The following is a 21,935-nucleotide window of genomic DNA, read 5'->3' on the forward strand; positions in this document are numbered from 1 at the left end:
GTCCTAAAACCCTCCCTGGGATCCCCAGGGTCCTAAAACCCTCCCCGGGAACTCCTACGGTCCTAAAACCCTTCCAGGAACCCCCAGGGTCATAAAATCCCCCTGGGATCCCCAGGGTCCTAAAACCCTCCCAGGGTCCTAAAACCCTCCCAGGAACACCCCCCCCCACTCAGGGTCCTAAAACCCTCCCCGGGAACACCCCTCCAGGGTCCTAGAAGTCCCCAAATTCCACAGCCCCCAGTCCCTCCCAGTCCGACCAGTGCTCCCAGTTCGACTCACGGCCATGAGCAGGTCGATCTCCACCCGGAGCAGCAGCAGCTCCGCTGTCACGGCCGCCACGTGGGACACGTCCGGCGTCACCGTCCCCGGGGGGAACCCCAGACCCTCCACCGACTCGACTGTATAGCCCAGGAGCTTCAGCACCGACCGGCCCCCCTGTAATGTATAGACGCCTATAGGAACGTATAGACACCTAGAGGGAAGCCCAGACCTTCCACCGATTCGCACGTATAGCCCAGGAGCTTCAGCACCCACCGGCCCTCCCGCAGCCTATACACTCCTATAAGAACCCATGGACACCTATAGGGACTTTTAAAAACCTATAGACGCCTATAAGAACCCATACACACCTACAACGACCTATAGGAACTTAAACACCCCATATACAGTTTCATAGTTGTAAACATGTATGTAAACCTATCAGGATCTATAAAGACCCAGAGAACCTATAGTCATCTACAACCACCATCAGAAATCTATAGACATCTACATGGACGTATACGCATCTATAACAACCTACAGGAGCTTAAATAACCTATAAATACCTTCAAAAACCTATAAAGGTCTATAAGTAACTACAGACATCTATAAATATGTATAGAAATCCACATAATCTATACATACGTTAAAAGGTGTAACAACATACATATGCATTCACGAATCTATAGGTAGTGTTAGACACTTACAGAAACCTATACAAGCCTACAGAACTCTTTACAGATCTATATATAAGAATGTATAAACACGTACACAAATGTATAAAATGTACAGCAACCTATGGAAAACTGTATCAGATCTGGGGCCCAAACCCAAAGTTTTTGGGGCGCCTGGGGGGGTATCACATTTTGGGTTCAAAAGCCGATATTTTGGGGTCACCCTGACAGCGTCGCGGATTCGATTTTTGGGCTACAACACCCAGATCTTCAGGGTCCTAAACCCCTCCCTGGGATCCCCAGGGTCCTAAAGCCCTCCCTGGGATCCCCAGGGTCCTAAAGCCCTCCCTGGGATCCCCAGGGTCCTAAAGACCTCCCTGGGATCCCCAGGGTCCTAAAGCCCTCCCTGGGATCCCCAGGGTCCTAAAACCCTCCCCGGGATCCCCAGGGTCCTAAAGCCCTCCCTGGGATCCCCAGGGTCCTAAAGCCCTCCCTGGGATCCCCAGGGTCCTAAACCCCTCCCTGGGATCCCCAGGGTCCTAAAGCCCTCCCTGGGATCCCCAGGGTCCTAAACCCCTCCCTGGGATCCCCAGGGTCCTAAAGCCCTCCCCGGGATCCCCAGGGTCCTAAAGCCCTCCCCGGGATCCCCAGGGTCCTAAAACCCTCCCCGGGATCCCCAGGGTCCTAAAGCCCTCCCTGGGATCCCCAGGGTCCTAAACCCCTCCCCGGGATCCCCAGGGTCCTAAAGACCTCCCTGGGATCCCCAGGGTCCTAAAGCCCTCCCTGGGATCCCCAGGGTCCTAAAACCCTCCCCGGGATCCCCAGGGTCCTAAACCCCCTCCCTGGGATCCCCAGGGTCCTAAAACCCTCCCCGGGATCCCCAGGGTCCTAAACCCCTCCCCGGGATCCCCAGGGTCCTAAAACCCTCCCTGGGATTTCCCCCCCAATCCCCGGGTTTTTGGGTCGAAAGCCCGCGATTTCGGGGTCACCTTGATGGCGTCGACGGTTCTTTTGAAGACGGGGTTCCCGAAACGCACGAGGCGCCAATGCCGGGGGGGCCGGGGCTGCAGCAGGTTCCGCCCGTACTTCTCCAGGATGCTCAGCGCCGTGCGCAGGGCCCCGAAAGCCCCGGAATTCACCCCAAAATCAGCCGGCGGGTCCCTCGGATCGGCGGGGGGAGCCACAGGGGCCTGAGGGTGGGGGGGAAACGCCCCCAAAAAGCGTCGGGTTCCAGCCCAAAATCCACCCTCAATCGGGACCCCGCAGCGTTCATTTTTCCCCCCAAAAAATCCCCATTTTCCCGCCACTTTGGGCCATTTTCCACCTATTAGTTCCAAATGGGGGTTTCAAGTCCCCCCATTGATCCCTATGGCGGTTTCCAGCCCCCCCATTGATCCCTATGGGGGTTTCAAGTCCCCCCATTGATCCCTATGGTGGTTTCCAGCCCCCCCATTGATTCCTATGGGGGTTTCAAGTCCCCCCATTAATCCCTATGGCGGTTTCAAATCCCCCCATTGATCCCTATGGCAGTTTCCAGCCCCCCCATTCATCCCTATGGTGGTTTCCAGCCCCCTCATTGAGCCCTATGGTGGTTTTGAGTCCCCCCATTGATCCCTATGGTGGTTTTGAGTCCCCCCATTGATCCCTATGGTGGTTTCGAGTCCCCCCATTGATCCTTATGGCAGTTTCCATCCCCCCCATTCATCCCTATGGCAGTTTCCAGCCCTCCCATTGATCCCTATGGTGGTTTCGAGTCCCCTCATTGATCCCTATGGCGATTTCCAGCCCCCCCATTGATCCCTATGGCGGTTTCGAGTCCCCCCATTGATCCCTATGGTGGTTTCAATTCCCCCCATTCATCCCTATGGTGGTTTCGAGTCCCCCCATTGATCTCTATGGTGGTTTCAATTCCCCCCCTTGATCTCTATGGCGGTTTCCAGCCCCCCCATTGATCCCTATGGTGGTTTCCAGCCCCCTCATTGAGCCCTATGGTGGTTTTGAGTCCCCCCATTGATCCCTATGGTGGTTTTGAGTCCCCCCATTGAGCCCTATGGTGGTTTCAATTCCCCCCATTGATCCCTATGGCGGTTTCCAGCCCCCACATTGATCCCTATGGTGGTTTCGAGTCCCCCCATTGATCCCTATGGCAGTTTCCATCCCCCCCATTCATCCCTATGGCAGTTTCCAGCCCCTCCATTGATCCCTATGGTGGTTTCGAGTCCCCTCATTGATCCCTATGGCGATTTCCAGCCCCCCCATTGATCCCTATGGTGGTTTTGAGTCCCCCCATTGATCCCTATGGCGGTTTCAATTCCCCCCATTGATCCCTATGGTGGTTTCGAGTCCCCCCATTGATCCCTATGGGGGTTTCAAGTCCCCCCATTGATCCCTATGGTGGTTTTGAGTCCCCCCATTGATCCTTATGGCGGTTTCGAGTCCCCCGATTGATCCCTATGGTGGTTTCAATTCCCCCCATTGATCCCTACGGTGGTTTCAATTCCCCCCATTGATCCCTATGGCGGTTTCCAGCCCCCACATTGATCCCTATGGTGGTTTCGAGTCCCCCCCCCATATTTTGGGTGAAATCCCCCCGGTTTCGGTACCGTCCCCACGTTGTCCCCGACGATTTTGGGGACGTCCAGGAGCCTCCATTTGTCCCCCGGGGGTCGCGGCGTCACCAGCAGCGGCTGCAGCTCTGGGGGGGACGAGATCCCGGGGTCGCGGAGCAAAGCGGCCGCCAGGGACCCCCACAGCGCCCCCAAATCCGCCATGGGCCTGCGGAAACGGGAGGAAAAGGAAGGGTTTGGGGGGGAAAACGGGGGTTTGGGGGGAAACACGGGGGTTTGGGGGGGAAATATGGGGGTTTGGGGGTGAAATATGGGGGTTTGGGGGTGAAATATGGGGGGATTTGGGGGGAAATGGGGGATTTGGGGGGGAAATATGGGGGTTTGGGGGGGAAATATGGGGGTTTCAGAGGGAAATATGGGGGTTTGGGGAAAAATGGGGGGTTGGGTGGGAAATATGGGGGGGTTGCAGTGAAATATGGGGGGTTTGGGGGAGAAATGGGGGTTTTGGGGGAAATATGGGGGTTTGGGGGAGAAATATGGGGGGATTTGGGGGAAATATGGGGGTTTGGGGGGAAAATATGGGGGGTTTGGGGGGAAATGTAGGGGTTTTGGGGGGAAAAACGGGGGGTTGGGGGGGAAATATGGGGGGGTTGGCGGAGAAATGGGGGTTTTGGGGGAAATATGGGGGTTTGGGGGAGAAATATGGGGGGATTTGGGGGAAATATGGGGGTTTGGGGGGAAATATGGGGGGTTTGGGGGGAAATATGGGGGGAAAATGGGGTTTTGGGGGGGAAATATGGGGGAAAATGGGGGTTTTGGGGGAAAACTGGGGGTTTTAGGGGGAAATATGGGGGGAAATGGGGGCTTGGGGGGAAAAAATGGGGATTTTGAGGGGAAATGGGGGGTTTTGGGGGGAAATATGGGGGAATTTGGGGGGAAAATGGGGGGATTTAGGGGAAAAAAATGGGGTTTTGGGGGAAAAAATGGGGGTTTGGGGGGAATATGGGGGGAAATGGGGGTTTTGGGGGAAAAAATGGGGGTTTTGGGGGTGAAAAATGGGGGGATTTGGGGGGATATATGGGAGTTTTGGGTCACTAGAAAAACCATAAATGTGATATTGTACAGGTCGTATAACAAGAAAAAAATAATGTTATTTTGGGGAAAAAAAACAGGTTTTGGGGAAAATGGGGGTTTTAAGGGGGGAAATGGGGGTTTTGGGGGGAAAAATGGGGAGTTTGGGGAGAAAAATGGGGATTTTTGGTCACTAGAAAAACCAGAAATGTGACATTGGGAGGTGTTAAAATGACCAAACCCCACAATATTTTGGGGAAAACCCCGACATTTTGGGGGATAAATGGGCGTTTTGGGGGGGAAAAATGGGGATTTTGAGGGGAAAAAATGGGGATTTTGGGGGAAAAAATGGGGATTTTGGGTAAAAACGGGGGTTTTGGCGGGAAAACGGGGTTTTTGGGGGAAAAACCGGGGTTTTTGGGGCACATCCTGTCACATTCCTGTCAGGAAAAGCCCCCCCTGTGTGGGTGAGGGTGAAAATGGGGTTAAAAAGGGGGGTTTGGGGTGTTTTGTGAGGAAAACGCGGCGCCAACGCGGGTTCCCTTGAGGAATTGGGGATTTGGGGGTATTTTTGGGTGGTTTTGGGGTTGCGGGGGGTCCCTGGGTGAAGGGGGAGCCCCTACCTGCGGGGATCGGGGAGGGGAGAGCGGGAAAAGCGGCGAAATCGGCGAAAAAACGGCGAAAAAAGATGAAACCGAGCGGGGAGCGATCGCGAAGCGGCGGCGCCAAGATGGCGGCGGGCGGCGCGGGGAAATCCCGCCCGGGCGCGGCCACGCCCACGAACGGGCAGCCCTCACCCGCCGCGGCGTCAAAAGCCACGCCCACCAGCGCCGGTTCCACCAATCAGCTAGCGTTCTGACCGGAAGGAGGGGGGGCGTGGCGCGGCGGCTCCTCCTCCTTGCGCATGCGCGCGGTGCGTCTTTTTTAAGCCCCGCCCACAAGCGGGCAGCCCTCACTTCCCGTGGGCGCTGCGCGGCGTCGCCAGCCACGCCCCCCCCGCGGGGAGCGCACCAATGGGAGGGCGCAGTTGAGGGGCGTGGCGCCGCTAAGCCCCGCCCCTTCCGCTCTCTCCCTTTCCCCCTCAGGCCGCCATGATGGCGGCGGTTTTGCGGCTGGGGCCGCTGCGCCTTCAGGTGAGGCCCTAAATTAGCAATAATTAGCGATAGTGACGCTAATTGGCGGGTTTACGTGACGCGACGTTGCTCCCCAGGCGCTGCGGGGCCCCCCCTGGCCATGGAGACCCCGGCTGGGGCTCAACCCGCCCCCGGGAAGAGGCCTCGGCAGCGGCAGCGCCCAGGTCGGCGCGGAATTAAAGGCTGCGGGGCGCGATTGGGGTCTGTGGGGCACAGTTGGGCTCTACGGGTGTCTGTGGGGCTCTATGGGGCGTCTATGGGGCAGGATTGGGGTCTGTGGGGCTCTATGGGGGGTCTGTGGGGCAGGATTGGGGTCTGTGGGGGTCTATGGGGCAGGATTGGGGTCTATGGGGCTCTATGGGGGGTCTATGGGGCAGGATTGGGGTCTGTGGGGCTCTATGGGGGGTCTGTGGGGCAGGATTGGGGTCTGTGGGGGTCTATGGGGCAGGATTGGGGTCTATGGGGCTCTATGGGGGGTCTATGGGGCAGGATTGGGGTCTATGGGGGTCTATGGGGCTCTATGGGGGGTCTATGGGGCAGGATTGGGGTCTGTGGGGCTCTATGGGGGGTCTGTGGGGCACAATTGGGCTCTCTGGGGGTCTGTGGGGCTCTCTGGGGGTCTATAGGGCTCTATGGGGGGTCTATGGGGCAGGATTGGGGTCTCTGGGGGTCTATGGGGCACAATTGGGGTTTCTGGGGGCTCTATGGGGGTCTGTGGGGCTCTATGGGGGGTCTATGGGGCAGGATTGGGGTCTATGGGGGTCTCTGGGGGGTCTGTGGGGCACAATTGGGCTCTATGGGGGTCTATGGGGCTCTGTGGGGGTCCGTGGGGCAGGATTGGGGTCTATGGGGCACAATTGGGCTCTATGGGGGTCTATGGGGCAGGATTGGGGTCTGTGGGGGTCTATGGGGCTCTATGAGGTTCTATAGGGCTCTATGGGGGGTCTATGGGGCAGGATTGGGGTCTATGGGGGGTCTCTGGAGTTTTATGGGGCACAATTGGGCTCTATGGGGGGTCTATGGGGCAGGATTGGGGTCTGTGGGGGTCTATGGGGCTCTATGAGGGTCTATAGAGTTCTATGGGGGGTCTATGGGTCACAATTGGGGTCAATGGGGCACAGTTAGGCTCTATGGGGGGTCTATGGGGCAGGATTGGGGTCTGTGGGGCTCTATGGGGGGTCTATGGGTCACAATTGGGGTCTGTGGGGCACAATTGGGCTCTATGGGGGTCTATGGGGCTCTGTGGGGGTCTGTGGGGCAGGATTGGGGTCTATGGGGCACAATTGGGCTCTACGGAGTGTCTATGGGGGGTCTATGGGGCAGGATTGGGGTCTGTGGGGCTCTATGGGGCACAATTGGGCTCTATGGGGGGTCTATGGGGCAGGATTGGGGTCTGTGGGGCAGGATTAGGATCTATGGGGAATCTATAGGGCAGGATTGGGGTCTATGGGGGATTTGTGTGGGGTCTATGGGGCTCTACGGAGGGCTCTGTGGGGCAGAATTGGGGTCTGGCGGGGATCTGTGGGGCGGGATTGGGGTCTCTGGGGTTCTATGGGGGGCTCTATGGGGCAGAATCGGGCTCTACGAGGGATCTATGGGGCAGAATTGGGCTCTATGGGGCGGATCTCCGCTCTTTCTCTCTCCGCCCTCGATCTATGGGGCAGCCCCCTTTCTAACCCCCTTTTCCAGGCCGCTCCCCCGCTCGCCTCCGTGGGGCTGAGCCCCCCAAGTGTGGGTCCGGCCCCTCCGCCTCCGAACCCCCCATCTGTGGGTCCGAATCCTTCCTCTGTGGGTCCGGACGGTTCGTCCGTGGGTGCGGATCTCTCGGCCGTGGGTCCGGCCGCCTGCCCCCCAAGTGTGGGGCCGGACGAGGTGCTGCTGGAAGATGTGGGGCTGGGGGCGCCCACCCCCGTGGGGCTGATCCAGAACTTCCTGCAGTTCCTGCACGTGGACGTGGGGCTGCCCTGGTGGGCGGCCATCGCCACCGGTGCGTTTTGGGGAGAATTCCTCCCGTTTTGGGGCTCCCCCCGTGTCCCCCAGACCCTCCTGTGACCCCCACGTCCCCCCCCAAGACCCACAACGTCCCCGCAGTGTCCCTCAATGTGTCCCAATGTCCCCAATGCCGCCAATGTCCCCACGTCCCCCATATCCCCCCAATGTCCCCAATGTCTCCAATGGCACGAATGTCCCCACGTCCCCCATATCCCCCCAATGTCCCCAATGTCCCCACGTCCCCCAATACCCCCCATAACCCCTAATGCCCCCAATGTCCCCCAGTATCCCCACATCCCCCCAATGTCCCCATATCCCCCCAATGTCCCCAATACCCCGTTTCCCCCAATGTCCCCCATGTCCCCCAGTACCCCAAATGTCCCAAATCCCCCCCAATGTCCCTATATCCCCCCAATGTCCCCAATACCCCGTTTCCCCCGATGTCCCCCATGTCCCCCAGTACCCCAAATGTCCCAAATCCCCCCCAATGTCCCCGTATCCCCCCAATGTCCCCATATCCCCTCGGTGTCCCCAATGTCCCATCACTCCCAATACCCCCCAATGCCCCATTCCCCCCAATGCCCCCCAATACCCTTATGTCCCTCAATGTCCTCAATACCCCCCAATGTCTCCATATCCCCCCAATACCCCTATGTGCTCCATTCCCCCCAATACCTCTCAGTGTCCCCAATGTCCCATCACCCCAATACCCCCCAATGCCCCCAATATCCCCCCATGTCCCCAATGCCCCGTTTCCCCCCAATACCCACAATGTCCCCATATCTCCTCAGTGTCCCCAATACCCCCCAGTGCCCCCCAATACTCTTATGTCCCCTATTCCCCCAATGCCCCCCAATACCCTTATGTCCCCCATTCCCCCAATGCCCCCCAGTGCCCCCCAATACCCTTATGTCCCCCATTCCCCCAATGCCCCCCAGTGCCCCCCAATACTCTTATGTCCCCTATTCTCCCAATGCCCCCCCAATACCCTTATGTCCCCCATTCCCCCCAATACCCCCCAATGCCCCCCCATACCCTTATGTCCCCCATTCCCCCAATGCCCCCCAGTGCCCCCCAATACCCTTATGTCCCCCATTCCCCCCAATGCCCCCCAATATCCTTATGTCCCCTATTCCCCCAATGCCCCCCAATACCCTTATGTCCCCTATTCCCCCAATGCCCCCCAATACCCTTATGTCCCCCATTCCCCCAATGCCCCCTAGTGCCCCCCAATACCCTTATGTCCCCCATTCCCCCCAATGCCCCCCAATATCCTTATGTTCCCTATTCCCCCAATGCCCCCCAATACCCTTATCTCCCCCATTCCCCCCAATGCCCCCCAATACCCTTATGTCCCCTGTTCCCCCAATGCCCCCCAATACCCTTCTATCCCCCATTCCCCCCAATGCCCCCCAATGCCCCATTCCCCCCTATATCCCCCCGCGTCCCCGATGCCCCGTTTCCCCGCCGCGCCCCCCAACGCCCCCCGTTCCCCCAGGCACGCTGTGCGCCCGCGTGCTGCTGCTGCCGCTGCTGCTGCGCGCCCAGCGCCACGCCGCCCGCCTCTCCCTGCACCTGCCCCAGCTCCAGCGCCTCTCCCAGCAGCTGGCGCAGGCCCGCCGAGGCACCGACCGGTTCCAGGGTACGCGGGCCCTACATTTGGGGGCGGCGCGGCTTAAATTTGGGGCGGCGGGGCTTAAATTTGGGGGCGTGTGGTTAGAAGGGACAGGGTGGGGTTGGGAGCGCTGTGGCTTTAAATAGGGGTCGGGGAGGGGGCGTGGTCTATAGGGAGGGGGCGGAGTCTCTAGGGAGGGGGCGGGGTCAGTGGGGAGGGGGCGGGGTCAGTGGGGAGGGGGTGGAGCTTGTGGGGAGGGGGCGGAGCCTGAGAGAGGTATTGGGGATATTGGGGTGACTGTGGCTTTAAATAGGGCTTGGGGAGGGGGTGTGGTCTCTAGGGAGGGGGTGGAGTCTCTAGGGAGGGGCGGGGCTTGTGGGGAGGGGGCGGGGTCAATGGGGAGGGGGCGGAGCTTGGGAGAGGTGCTGGGGATATTGGGGTGACTGGCTTTAAATAGGTCAATGGGGAGGGGGCGTGGCTTAGAGCGAGGGGGCGTGGTCTGTGCCGGGGGCGTGGCCGTATATGGCGTTCTATGGGAGGGGGGTGTGGCTTAGAGCAAGGGGCGTGGTCTCCGGGGGAGGGGGCGTGGCTTAAAGCACCTCTTAAAGCAACAGCAACTTGTTTTTAAATGTGGGGGAGGGTCGATGGGGAGGGGGCGTGGCTTGGGGAGGGGGCGTGGCTTGTGGGGGCGTGGCCTCCTGAAGCCCCGCCCCTTGCGGCAGTGGCCCGGGCGTACTCGGAGCTGGTGGCCTATCAGAAGAGACACGACGTGAACCCGCTGAGGGGCTTCCTGGTGCCCCTGGTGCAGGTACGGGGACCCAGGAGTGCCCCAAGAGACCCAGGGGTTCAGGAGGGACCCAGGAGTGCCCCAAGGGACCCAGGGGTTCGGGAGGGACCCAGGAGTTCGGGAGGGACTTGGGGTTCTGGGAGGGGACCCAGGCGTCCGGGAGGGACCCAGGAGTGCCCCAAGCGACCCGGGTATCCAGGAGGAACCCAGGAGCGCCCCAAGGAACCCAAGTATTGAGGAGGGGACCCAGGAGTGCCCCAATGGAGCCCGGAGTTCGGGAGGGACTTGGGGGTGTGGGAGGGGACCCAGGCGTCCGGGAGGGACCCCGGCATGCCCCAGGGGACCCCGGCGTCCGTGTGTCCGGCAGACGCCGCTGTTCGTGTCGTTCTTCCTGGCGCTTCGGGCCATGGCGGCGGCGCCGCTGCCGGGGCTGCGCGCGGGGGGCTGGGGCTGGGCCCCCGACCTCACGGCCCCCGACCCGCTCTACCTGCTGCCGCTGCTGGTCACCGCCTCCACCTGCCTCGTCCTGGAGGTAAACAAAGCCAGCGCCCTCGCGGAGGAGCCGCGGGAAGCCGCTGGGTTTGGGTAGGACCTACAGGAAGTCAGTGGGACCCGTGTAAACATTGGGGTTGGGGTAGGACCTACAGGAAGTCAGTGGGAGCCATGTAAACATTGGGGTTGGGGTAGGACCTACAGGAAGTCAGTGGGAGCCATGTAAACATTGGGGTTGGGGTAGGACCTACAGAAAGTTAATGGGAGCCATGTAAACATTGAGGTTGGGGTAGGATCTACAGGAAGTCAGTGGGAGCCATGTAAACATTGGGGTTGGGGTAGGACCTACAGGAAGTCAGTGGGACCCGTGTAAACATCGGGGTTTGGGTAGGACCTACAGAAAGTTAATGGGAGCCATGTAAACATTGGGGTTTGGGTAGGACCTACAGGAAGTCAGTGGGACCCGTGTAAACATTGGGGTTGGGGTAGGACCTACAGAAAGTCAATGGGAGCCATGTAAACATTGGGGTTGGGGTAGGACCTACAGGAAGTCGATGAGACCCATGTAAACACGGGGGGTTTCTGTAGGACCTACAGCAACACGGATGTAAACACGGCATGGGGGGCGGAGCTCGCGGGAGGCCCCGGGGTTACTGTAGGTCCTACGTAAACATGGGATATAAAGTAGGTCCTACATAAATAAAGAGCTTTCTATACGTAAACACGGGGACATAAAGTAGGTCCTACGTAAATAAAGAGGTTTCTGTAGGTAAACACGGGGATATAAAATAGGTTCTACGTAAATAAAGAGGTTTCTGTAGGTAAACACGGGGATATAAAGTAGGTCCTACGTAAATAAAGAGGTTTCTGTAGGTAAACACGAGGATATAAAGTAGGTCCTACGTAAATAAAGAGGTTTCTGTAGGTAAACACGGGGATATAAAGTAGGTCCTACATAAATAAAGGGGTTTCTGTAGGTAAATAGGGGGGTTTGTGTAGGGTCTATGTAAACATATAAAAAAAAAAAGGGGGTCTGGGGAGGGGGCGTGGTCTATAGGGAGTGGGCGGGGCTTGTGGGGGGCTCCGAAGTTATTGTAGGTCCTATGTCAACACAGCTGGGGGCGGAAGTGGGCGTGGCCAGCCCGGGGGCGGGGCCAACGCGGCAGCTCCTCCGGCTCCTCCCCCTCGTGTTCCTGCCGTTCATCGTCAAGTTCCCCGCGGTAACGGACCCAGGAGTGCCCCGGGGGACCCAGGAGTGCCCCAAGGGAGCCAGGAGTGCCCCAGGGGAGGAGGGAGGGACGGAGGGACCCAGGAGTGCCCCAAGGGACCTGGGAGTTCGGGAGGGACCCAGGAGTGCCCCAAGGGACCCGGGAGTTCGGGAGGGACCCAGGAGTTCGGGAGGGACCCAGGAATGCCCCAAGGGACCCAGGAGTTCGGGAGGGACCCAGGAGTGCCCCAAGGGACCCAGGAGTGCCCCGGGGGAGCAGGGAAGGACGGAGGGACCCAGGAATGCACCAAGGGACCCGGGAGTTCGGGAGGGACCCAGGAATGCCCCAAGGGACCCGGGAGTCCAGGGGGGACCCAGGAGTGCCCCAAGGGACCCAGGAGTTCGGGAGGGACCCAGGAGTGCCCCAAGGGACCCGGGAGTTCGGGAGGGACCCAGGAGTTCGGGAGGGACCCAGGAATGCCCCAAGGGACCCAGGAGTTCGGGAGGGACCCAGGAGTGCCCCAAGGGACCCAGGAGTGCCCCGGGGGAGCAGGGAAGGACGGAGGGACCCAGGAATGCACCAAGGGACCCGGGAGTTCGGGAGGGACCCAGGAATGCCCCAAGGGACCCGGGAGTCCAGGGGGGACCCAGGAGTGCCCCAAGGGACCCAGGAGTTCGGGAGGGACCCAGGAATGCCCCAAGGGACCCGGGAGTTCGGGAGGGACCCAGGAGTGCCCCAAGGGACCCAGGAGTTCGGGAGGGACCCAGGAATGCCCCAAGGGACCCGGGAGTCCAGGGGGGACCCAGGAGTTCGGGAGGGACCCAGGAGTGCCCCGGGGGAGCAGGGAAGGACGGAGGGACCCAGGAATGCCCCAAGGGACCCGGGAGTTCGGGAGGGACCCAGGAATGCCCCAAGGGACCCGGGAGTCCAGGGGGGACCCAGGAGTGCCCCAAGGGACCCAGGAGTTCGGGAGGGACCCAGGAATGCCCCAAGGGACCCGGGAGTTCGGGAGGGACCCAGGAGTGCCCCAAGGGACCCAGGAGTTCGGGAGGGACCCAGGAATGCCCCAAGGGACCCGGGAGTCCAGGGGGGACCCAGGAGTTCGGGAGGGACCCAGGAATGCCCCAAGGGAGCCAGGAGTTCGGGCTCTCACCGGGCTGGGGGGGGCGTGTCCCGCTGCCGCAGGCCGTGCTCACCTATTGGCTGACGTCCAACGCCTTCAGCCTATTGCAGACGGGGCTGCTGCGCGTCCCCGCCCTGAGGGCGTGGCTCCGCATCGCCCCGCCCCCCGCGCCGGCCCCGCCCCCCGCCGGCCCCGCCCCCCGGGACAAACCACCCGCGCGGGGGATCCTGGGGCGGCTCCAAGAGGGTGAGCGGGGGGGGGGTTTTGGGGCGAAATCGGGCGATTTGGGGGCTTTTAAGGGGTTTTGGGGGGTTTTTGAGGTTTTTACGGGGGTGGTGGAGTCGCTTTGGGGTCAGTTTGGGGGGTTTCGGGGGAATTTTGGGACCATTTGGGGGGTTTTATGCCCATTTTGAGGCATTTTAGGACCTTTTCGCGCCCATTTTGGGAGCGTTTCGGGGGCTTTGTGCCCGTTTTGCAGCGTTTTCTGCCCATCTTGGGGCGTTTTTGGACCATTTTGGGTGATTTTGGGGCCATTTGGGGGCACATACGGGTTCCTGGGGAGGAGCTGTGGGGCATTTTGGGCTGAATTTGGGGGATTTTGGTGCTTTCAGAGCCCCTTTGGGGTCACTTTTGGTCCATTTTGGGGCGTTTCGTGCCCGGTTTTGGGGGTTTTTTGCCTGTTTCTTGGGGTTTCGGGCCCGTTTCTGGGTCTCCGCGGGTCCGACCCCGTTTTGGGTTGAATTCTGTGGATTTTGGGTCCCCAGAGTGGGCGTCGGCGCGTGCGGCCCAACGGGGGGAGGAGCGAGAGCGGCTGCGGCGCCAACACCTGGACCTGGCGGCCAAAGGTCAGCGACCCCTCCGGACTCCTGGGTCCCTTGGGGCACTCCTGGGTCCCTCCCGAACTCCTGGGTCCCTTGGGGCACTCCTGGGTCCCCCTTGAACTTCTGGGTCCCTCTTGAACTCCTGGGTCCCTTGGGGCACTCCTGGGTCCCTCCCGGACTCCTGGCTCCCTCCCGAGCTCCTGGGTCCCTTGGGGCACTCCTGGATCCCTCCCGAACTCCTGGGTCCCTTGGGGCACTCCTGGGTCCCTCCCACACTCCTGGGTCCCTTGGGGCACTCCTGGGTCCCTCCCGGACTCCTGGGTCCCTTGGGGAACTCCTGGGTCCCTCGGGGCACTCCTGGGTCCCCCGTGACCCCCATCCCCCGCCAGGTCCCCTGCGTCAAACGTTCGCCCGGAACCCCCTGGAGCGGCCGCCCCTCCCCGCCCGGGACCCCCCGAAACGACCTTGGAAAGAGACGCTGGGGCCCCAATAAACGGCGTTTTCACCCCAAAATTAGCGCGGGCTTTTTGTTTCGGGGGCCACGTGACGTCGTTCCCAGAGTCGGGGGCGGCGAAGGAAAAGGTCAAGTTCAAGTTTTCGCGCCACGAACCGCCCGTAGGGGTCGCTGCTCAGGGCCGGGAGCTGCGCCGCTGGGGGGGAAAAGGGGGGTGAGGGGTCCCCTCCCAAACGCCTGGGTCCCTTGGGGCATTCCTGGGTCCCTCCCGAACTCCTGGGTCCCTTGGGGCATGCCTGGGTCCCTCCCAAACTCTTGGGTCCCTCCCAAACTCCTGGGTCCCTCCCGCAGTCTTGAGTCCCTTGGGGCATGCCTGGGTCCCTTGGGGTACTCCTGGGTCCATCCCGAACAAATGGGTCCCCTCCTGAACTCCTGGGTCCCTTGGGGCACTCCTGGGTCCCTCCCGAACTCCTGGGTTCTTTGGGGCACTCTTGGGTCCCTCCCGAACTCCTGGGTTCTTTGGGGCACTCTTGGGTCCCTCCCGAACTCCTGGGTCCCCCCCTGAACTTCTGGGTCCCTCCTGAACTCCTGGGTCCCTCCTGAACTTCTGGGTCCCTTGGGGCACTCCTGGGTCCCTCCCGAACTCCTGGGTTCTTTGGGGCACTCTTGGGTCCCTCCCGAACTCCTGGGTCCCCCCCTGAACTTCTGGGTCCCTCCCGAACTCCTGGGTCCCTCCTGAACTTCTGGGTCCCTTGGGGCACTCCTGGGTCCCCCCCGAACTCCTGGGTCCCTCCCAAACTTCTGGGTCCCTTGGGGCACTCCCGGGTCCCCCGGACGCCTGGGTCCCTTGGGGCACTCCCGGGTCCCCCGGACGCCTGGGTCCCTTGGGGCACTCCGGGGTCCCCCGGACGCCTGGGTCCCCGGCTCACCCAGCTCTCTGGCCATGGCCGCCCGGCCGGGTCCGGTGGCCGCGGCCCAAACGGCGTCGACGACGCGGCTGCCGCTGCGGTGACACGAGAGCGACGAGAGGCGGCCCTGGAACCGACACACGGGGCCGTGGGGGCTGGAAACCGCCACGGGGGACAGAGGGGGGCTGGAAACCGCCATGGGGATCAATGGGGGGGCTGGAAACCGCCATGGGGATCAATGGGGGGACTCGAAACTGCCATAGGGATGAATGGGGGGACTTGAAACCACCATAGGGATCAATGAGGGGACTCGAAACCGCCATAGGGATCAATGGGGGGAATTGAAACCCCCATATTATTCAATAGGGGGCCCTTTACCCACCATATAATTCAACGGGGGGACCTGAAACCGCCATATGGATCAATGGGGGGGCTGGAAACCGCCATAGGGATCAATGGGGGGACTCGAAACCGCCATATGGATCAATGGGGGGACTCGAAACCGCCATAGGGATCAGTGCGGGGAATTGAAACCGCCATGGGGATCAATGGGGGGGCTGGAAACCGCCATAGGGATCAATGGGGGGACTTGAAACCGCCATAGGGATCAATGGGGGGAATTGAAACCCCCATAGGGATCAATGGGGGGACTTGAAACCGCCATAGGGATCAATGGGGGGACTCGAAACCGCCATAGGGATCAATGGGGGGACTCGAAACCGCCATAGGGATCAATGGGGGGAATTGAAACCACCATAGGGATCAATGGGGGGACTTGAAACCGCCATAGGGATCAATGGGGGGAATTGAAACCGCCATAGGGATCAACGGGGGGACCTGAAACTGCCATAGGGATCAATGAGGGGACTCGAATCCGCCATAGGGATCAATGGGGGGGGCTGGAAACTGCCATGGGGATCAATGGGGGGGCTGGAAACCGCCATGGGGATCAATGGGGGGGCTGGAAACCCCCATATTATTCAATAGGGGGCCCTTTAACCACCATATAATTCAACGGGGGGACCTGAAACCGCCATATGGATCAATGGGGGGGCTGGAAACCGCCATAGGGATCAATGCGGGGAATTGAAACCGGCATAGGGATCAATGGGGGGAATTGAAACCGCCATAGGGATCAATGGGGGGGATGAAAACCGCCATAGGGATCAATGGGGGGACTCGAAACCGCCATAGGGATCAATGGGGGGACTCGAAACCGCCATAGGGATCAATGGGGGGACTCGAAACCGCCATAGGGATCAATGGGGGGACTCGAAACCGCCATAGGGATCAATGGGGGGACTCAAAACCGCCATCGGGATGAACGGGGGGTCCGGCCCCCCCCGTAAGTTGGGGGCGGGGCCCCGCGGGCGCCGTCCAATCACCTGCAGTTTCCGCGCGAGGCGGCGGCGGGCGGGGGGCGGGACGCTCGGTGACGTCATCAGCGCGTGCCAGAGGCGGGCGCCGGGCGGGGCGAGCGCCATGGCGGCCATGACGGGGCGGGGCAGCGCCCGGAACCCGCCCAGCAGCACGGGCTCCGCCCCCCGGAAGTGCAGCAGGTGCTGCAGGAGCAGCGACCCCTGCAGGGTCACCTGGGGGGGGGAATGGGGACAGAGGGGGTCACTATTTGGCAAGGGACGGGCTATGGGGATCCCCGTGGCTCACTATGTGGCAGGGGGTCTATAGGAATCCCAATGGCTCACTATTTGGCAAGGGACGGGCTATGGGGATTCCAATAGCTCACTATGTGGCAGGGGTCTATGGGGAATCCCAATGGCTCACTATGTGGCAAGGCACCATCTATGGGGAACCCGATGGCTCACTATGTGGCACACGGATCTATAGGCGTTCCTATGGCTCACTATGTGGCAAGGCACCGTCTATGGGGAATCCCATGGCTCACTATGTGGCAGGGGGTCTGTGGGGAATCCCAATGGCTCACGATGTGGCAAGGGACTGTCTATGGGGATTTTCATGGCTCACTATGTGGCAGGGGGTCTATGGGAATCCTCTGGGCTCACTATGTGGCAAGGGACTGTCTATGGGTATTCCCATGGCTCACTATGTGGCAGGGGGGTCTATAGGGGTTCCTATGGCTCACTATCTCGCAACGGATCATCTATGGGGATCCCAATGGCTCACTATGTGGCAGGGAGTCTACGGGGAATCCCAATGGCTCACTATGTGGCAAGGGACTGTCTAAGGGGATCCGCACGGCTCACTATCTGGCAGGGACTCCCCGTATAGTGCGGGGAGGGCGGGGTTTGCAGAGGCCACGCCCCCTCCCTCACCGGAGTCTCCGCCCCCTCCTCTTCGGCCCCGCCCCCCGGGGGGCGGAGCTTGGCCAGCAGCTCCACACGCAGCACCTGATTGGGCGGCTCCCCGCTGCCAAAAGCCTATTGGGCGAGAGTGGGAGAGGGGCGGGGCTTAGTTGGGGGGGAAATTAGGGGATTTTTTGGGGGGGAAATTGGGGGATTTTGGGGGTTTGGATGGGGGGGAAAGGCCGGGGGGGCGGGGGGTTTTGGGGTGAATTCAGGGGGGTTTGGGGATGGGATTTTGGGGTGAATTTGGGGGATTTGGGGCAGATTTGCGGGCCGATTTGGGGGATTTTGGGGTTGGGTTTTGGGGTGAATTTGGGGGGTTTGGGGGCAGATTTTGGGGTCAATTTGGGGGGTTTGGTTTTGGGGTCAATTCGGGGGGTTTGGGGGCAGATTTTGGGGCCAATTTGGGGGATTTAAGGGTTTGATTTTGGGGTGAATCTGGGGGATTTTGGGGCACACTTTGGGGTTAATTAGGGGGATCTTGGGGTTTGGTTTTGGGGTCAGTTTGGGGGGTTTGGGTTTGACGGGGTTTGGGGGCAGATTTCAGGGTGAACTCGGGGGGGGGTTTGGGGGCAGATTTTAGGGTAAATCGGGGGGGTTTGGGGGCAGATTTTGGGGTGAATGTGGGGGGGTTGGGGGCCGATTTTGGGGTGAAATGGGGGTTTTTCGGGGCCGTACCTGCAGCAGGTAGTGCAGCGCCTCCTGCTGGAGCGGCGGGTGCCTCCGGCAGGCTCCGGCCAGGGCGACCGTGACCCCGGGGTGACCCCGGGCCAGGGCGGGGCCCAGCTCGGCCAGCACCTCCCCCACCTGCGGGAACAGGGGGGGACTCGAAACCGCCACAGAAAACAATGGGGGGGCTGGAAACCGCCATAGGGATCAATGGGGGGGCTGGAAACCGCCATAGGGATCAATGGGGGGACCTAAAACCCCCAAATAATTCAATGAGGAGGCTTGAAACCTCCATATTATTCCATGGGGAGCCTTGAAATCCCCATATTATTCAATGGGGGGCCTTGAAACCCCCTTATTATTCAATGGGGGGGCCTTGAAAACACCGTATTATTCAACGGGTGGACTCAAAACCTCCATATTATTTCATGGGGGCCTTGAAACCACCATATTATTAACTGGGCGCCTTGAAACCTCCATATTATTCCATGGGGGGCCTTGAAACCTCCATATTATTCCATGGAGGGACTTGAAACCACCATATTAATCAATGGGGAGCCTTGAAACCACCGTATTATTCAATGGGGGGCCTTGAAACCCCCAAATAATTCAATGGGGGGCCTTGAAACCGCCATATTATTCAATGGGGGGCCTTGAAACCGCCATATTGGACAACACGGGGGGTCCCTTTCTCCCCCCCTCCCCTCCCAGAAGCCCCGCCCACCCCTCCCGGAAGCCCCGCCCACCCCGGAAGCCCCGCCCCCTCACCACGTCGCGGGGGGCGTGGTCCAGCAGGCGGCGCAGGCCGTGATTGGCCAGTGGGTGGGCGGCCAGCGCCAGGAGCCGCCCCCGCAGCCCCGCCCGGAAGAGGCGGCGCAGGCGCCCGGCCCCGCCCACCGTCATGGCCGCCTCCAGCAGCCGCGCCCGCCGCGGGTCCTCCAGCGCCGCCGCCAGAGAGCTGCCGATTCGGGGAGAAAAACGGCGATTTTGGGGCGGGGGGGTAAAGTGGGGGGGGTGGTTGGGTGGAAATCGGGGGGTTTGGGGGGTAAAAGGGGGGATTTGGGGGGCACAAAGCAGCATGGGGAGTAGCGGGGGGGCTTGAAACCGACATATTGTTCAATGGGGGGGCTTGAAACCAACATGTGGGGCAATGGGGGGGTTGAAACCACCATATGGGGACTTGAAACAACCATATAATTCAATGGGGGGACTTGAAAGCACCAAATAATTCAATGCGGGGGGCTTGAAACTGCCATATTATTTAATGAAGGACCTTGAAACCTCCATATTATTCAATGGCGGGACTTGAAACCGATATATGGAGCAATGCGGGGGCTTGAAACCAACATATGGGGACTTGAAACCAACAAATAATTCTATGGGGAGGCTTGAAACCCCCATATAATTCAAATGGGGCTTGAAATCACCATATTAGTCAATGGGGGGCCTTGAAATCCCCATATTATTCAATGGGGGGGGCCTTGAAACCACCATATTAGTCAATGGGGGCCCTTGAAACCACCAAATAATTCAATGGGGGGCCTTGAAACCCCCACATTATTCAACAGGGGGCCGGAAAACGCCCAAATTTGGGGCGATTCGGGGCGGGTTTTTTGGGGCCGGCCAATCAGAGCTCACCTGTCGGGGTCGCCGGGGCGGCCCGGGGCCAGGCGGCCAATCAGGGCATCGCAGAGGCGGGCGCAGGCCTCCGATTGGCTGCGGTGCAGCACGCGCAGCGCCTCCTGCAGGCACAGGCTGGCACTGGCCGGCTCCACCAGCTCTTTAAATAAAGGGGGGGGGGGGGCGTTAATTAGCGTGTAATTAGGAGCTAATTAAGCGCCTGGGGAAGTAACGAAGGGTGTAGCGGGGTGGGGAAGAACCCCGGAGTGTTGGTGGGGGGGTTAATGAGGGGGTAATTAAGGTAATTAACTCACCCAGCAGGTGGGTCTCAAAGGCCTCGGCCAATCGCTGCAGGAGCAGCCGGAAGGAGGGCGGAAGCTCCGCCCCCTGGGTCGCTGGCTCCGCCCCCTGGGTCCCTGGCTCCGCCCCCTCGGGGGGACACGGGGAAAGCCCTGAGAAGGGCGGGGGGGGGGGATTAATTTGCTCTTAATTAACCCCCCACGATCGCTACTTAATTACCCCCAGACCCCCCCAATTAACACGGAGCCCCTAATTAACCCCCCAGGCCCCCTAATTACCCCCCGATTGCTCCCTAGACCCCCTAATTATCCCCCCATTACCCCCTAATTACCCCACAGACCCCCTAATTTTCCCCTAAAACCTCCAAATTTCCCCCCAAACCCCAAAATTTCCCCCCAAACTTCCCCCTAAAACCCCCTTAATTTCCCCCCAAATTTTCCCCACAAATTCTCCTCCCAAATTTCCCCTTAAACACCCAAATTTCCCCCAAATCCCCCAAATTTCCCCCCAAAATCCCCAAGTTTTCCCCGAAATTTCCCCCTAAAACCCCCAAAATTCCTCCCAAATTTTCCCCCCAAACCCCCAAAATTTCCCATAAACCCCCAAATTTCCCCCCCAAATTTCCCCTTAAATCCCCCAAATTTTCCCCCAAAACCCCCGATTTCCCCCAGTTTTCCCCATTTCCCCCCGTTCTCTCACCTGCCGGTGTTTTGGGGACGCCCCCGAGCGCCCTGAGCAGCCCCCGCACCACAAAACTCCCCTGGGGGTGTTTGCAGAATCCCACGGGGTCCCCCAAAACCCACTCCCCCAATTCCCACAGCGCCCCCTCCACCGTGGCCCCCAAATCCACCGTTTTCGCCCCCAAATCCATTTCGCCCCCCAAATCCGCCGTTTTCGCCCCCAAATCCGGGGTTTTCGCCCCCAAATCCGGGGTTTTCGCCGCGGCCGCCGCCCCAAGCGCCTCCTCCAGCAGCCGCCCCCCCCGGGGGGTCCCGGCCACCCCCCCCAGCCCCCCCTGCACCAGGACCCCCAGGATCGGGCCCAGCAGATCAACGGGGGTCAATGGGACGAGGGCGCGGAGGAGGCGAAACGCGCCGGGGTCTCGAACCGCCGACCCCAGCCCGGCCCTCAGGGCCTCCCGGAGGACGTTGCGGGCGAAGAGAGCTGCGAAAAGAGGGAGAAAATCAATTAAAACCCCTTAATTAGGAGCGAAATTGGGACAGGGGCGAAAAACCCCCCCGCGCGGCGCCCCCTGCAGGACGGTCGGGGTAAGCGCGCCCTGGGGGGGAGATATGTTAATAATTAACTAGCGCTAATTAGGACGCAAATTGGGACCGCCAGAGGCGTTTTCTGCGGGATGTTGGGGGTAATTAGAGCTGGGGAAGAGAGGAAATTGATTAAAAATGGGTAATTAGGGGGAAAATGGGAATGGAGGGTAAAGCCCCCGCACGGCGCCCCCTGCAGGACGGTCGGGGTAAGTGCGCCTGGGGGGGAGAAAATTAATTAAAATGCCCCCAAAACGGCCCCAAAAATCTCCTCGGAGACGCCCAAATCCCCCCCAAAATTCCACTAAATCTCCTCAGAGACCCCCCAATTCCCCCCAAAATTCCGCTAAAATTCCTCAGAGATGCCAAAATTCCCCCAAAATTCCCACTCGTTCTCCTCAGAGACCCAAAATCCCCCCTGAAATTTCCACTAAAATTCCTCAGAGACCCCAAAATTTCCACTAAAATTCCTCAGGGACCCCAAAACTTCCACTAAAACTCCCCCCAAATTCCTCAGGGACCCCAAAATCCCTCAAAATTCCCCCCAAAATTCCTCAGAGACCCCAAAATCCCTCAAAATTCACACCAAAATTCCTCGGAGACCCCCAAACCCCCCCAAAATCCCCCCAAATCTCCTCAGAGAACCCAAAACCCCCC

The 21,935-nt window shown here is 60.2% G+C and overlaps 3 protein-coding genes across 3 annotated transcripts in view; 1 reads left to right on the forward strand and 2 right to left on the reverse strand.

Annotated features, from left to right (window-relative positions):
- The window catches only part of RNF31 (ring finger protein 31), a 27,816-nt gene extending 22,032 nt beyond the window's left edge, over window positions 1-5,784 (reverse strand). The window contains exons 1-4 of the mRNA XM_065653017.1: window positions 5,194-5,784; window positions 3,536-3,707; window positions 1,922-2,122; window positions 280-435 (exon numbers count right to left, since the gene is read on the reverse strand). Of these exons, the coding sequence (XP_065509089.1) occupies window positions 280-435; window positions 1,922-2,122; window positions 3,536-3,703 (525 nt within the window). The 5' untranslated portion in view covers window positions 3,704-3,707; window positions 5,194-5,784. The remainder of the gene's footprint in view (window positions 1-279; window positions 436-1,921; window positions 2,123-3,535; window positions 3,708-5,193) is intronic.
- OXA1L (OXA1L mitochondrial inner membrane protein) lies at window positions 5,615-14,254 on the forward strand. The gene is made up of 10 exons (XM_065653026.1): window positions 5,615-5,703; window positions 5,781-5,867; window positions 7,393-7,690; window positions 9,194-9,337; window positions 10,033-10,118; window positions 10,465-10,629; window positions 11,705-11,809; window positions 12,983-13,166; window positions 13,685-13,765; window positions 14,131-14,254. Exons 1-10 carry the CDS (start codon window positions 5,662-5,664, stop codon window positions 14,232-14,234), a joined length of 1,296 nt encoding a protein of 431 aa, XP_065509098.1. The 5' UTR covers window positions 5,615-5,661; the 3' UTR covers window positions 14,235-14,254.
- On the reverse strand, window positions 14,220-20,884 carry NOP9 (NOP9 nucleolar protein). Its single transcript, XM_065652887.1, has 9 exons — window positions 20,713-20,884; window positions 20,028-20,165; window positions 19,732-19,873; window positions 18,862-19,051; window positions 18,103-18,231; window positions 17,395-17,499; window positions 16,489-16,695; window positions 15,125-15,230; window positions 14,220-14,391 (listed from the first exon to the last, which is right to left on the reverse strand). The coding sequence occupies exons 1-9, from the start codon at window positions 20,882-20,884 to the stop codon at window positions 14,255-14,257; spliced, it is 1,326 nt and encodes a 441-aa protein (XP_065508959.1). The 3' UTR covers window positions 14,220-14,254.
- Window positions 20,885-21,935: the final 1,051 nt, after the last annotated feature.

Source organism: Caloenas nicobarica, chromosome 28 (assembly GCF_036013445.1).
Source record: "Caloenas nicobarica isolate bCalNic1 chromosome 28, bCalNic1.hap1, whole genome shotgun sequence".
Lineage (NCBI taxonomy): Eukaryota > Metazoa > Chordata > Aves > Columbiformes > Columbidae > Caloenas > Caloenas nicobarica.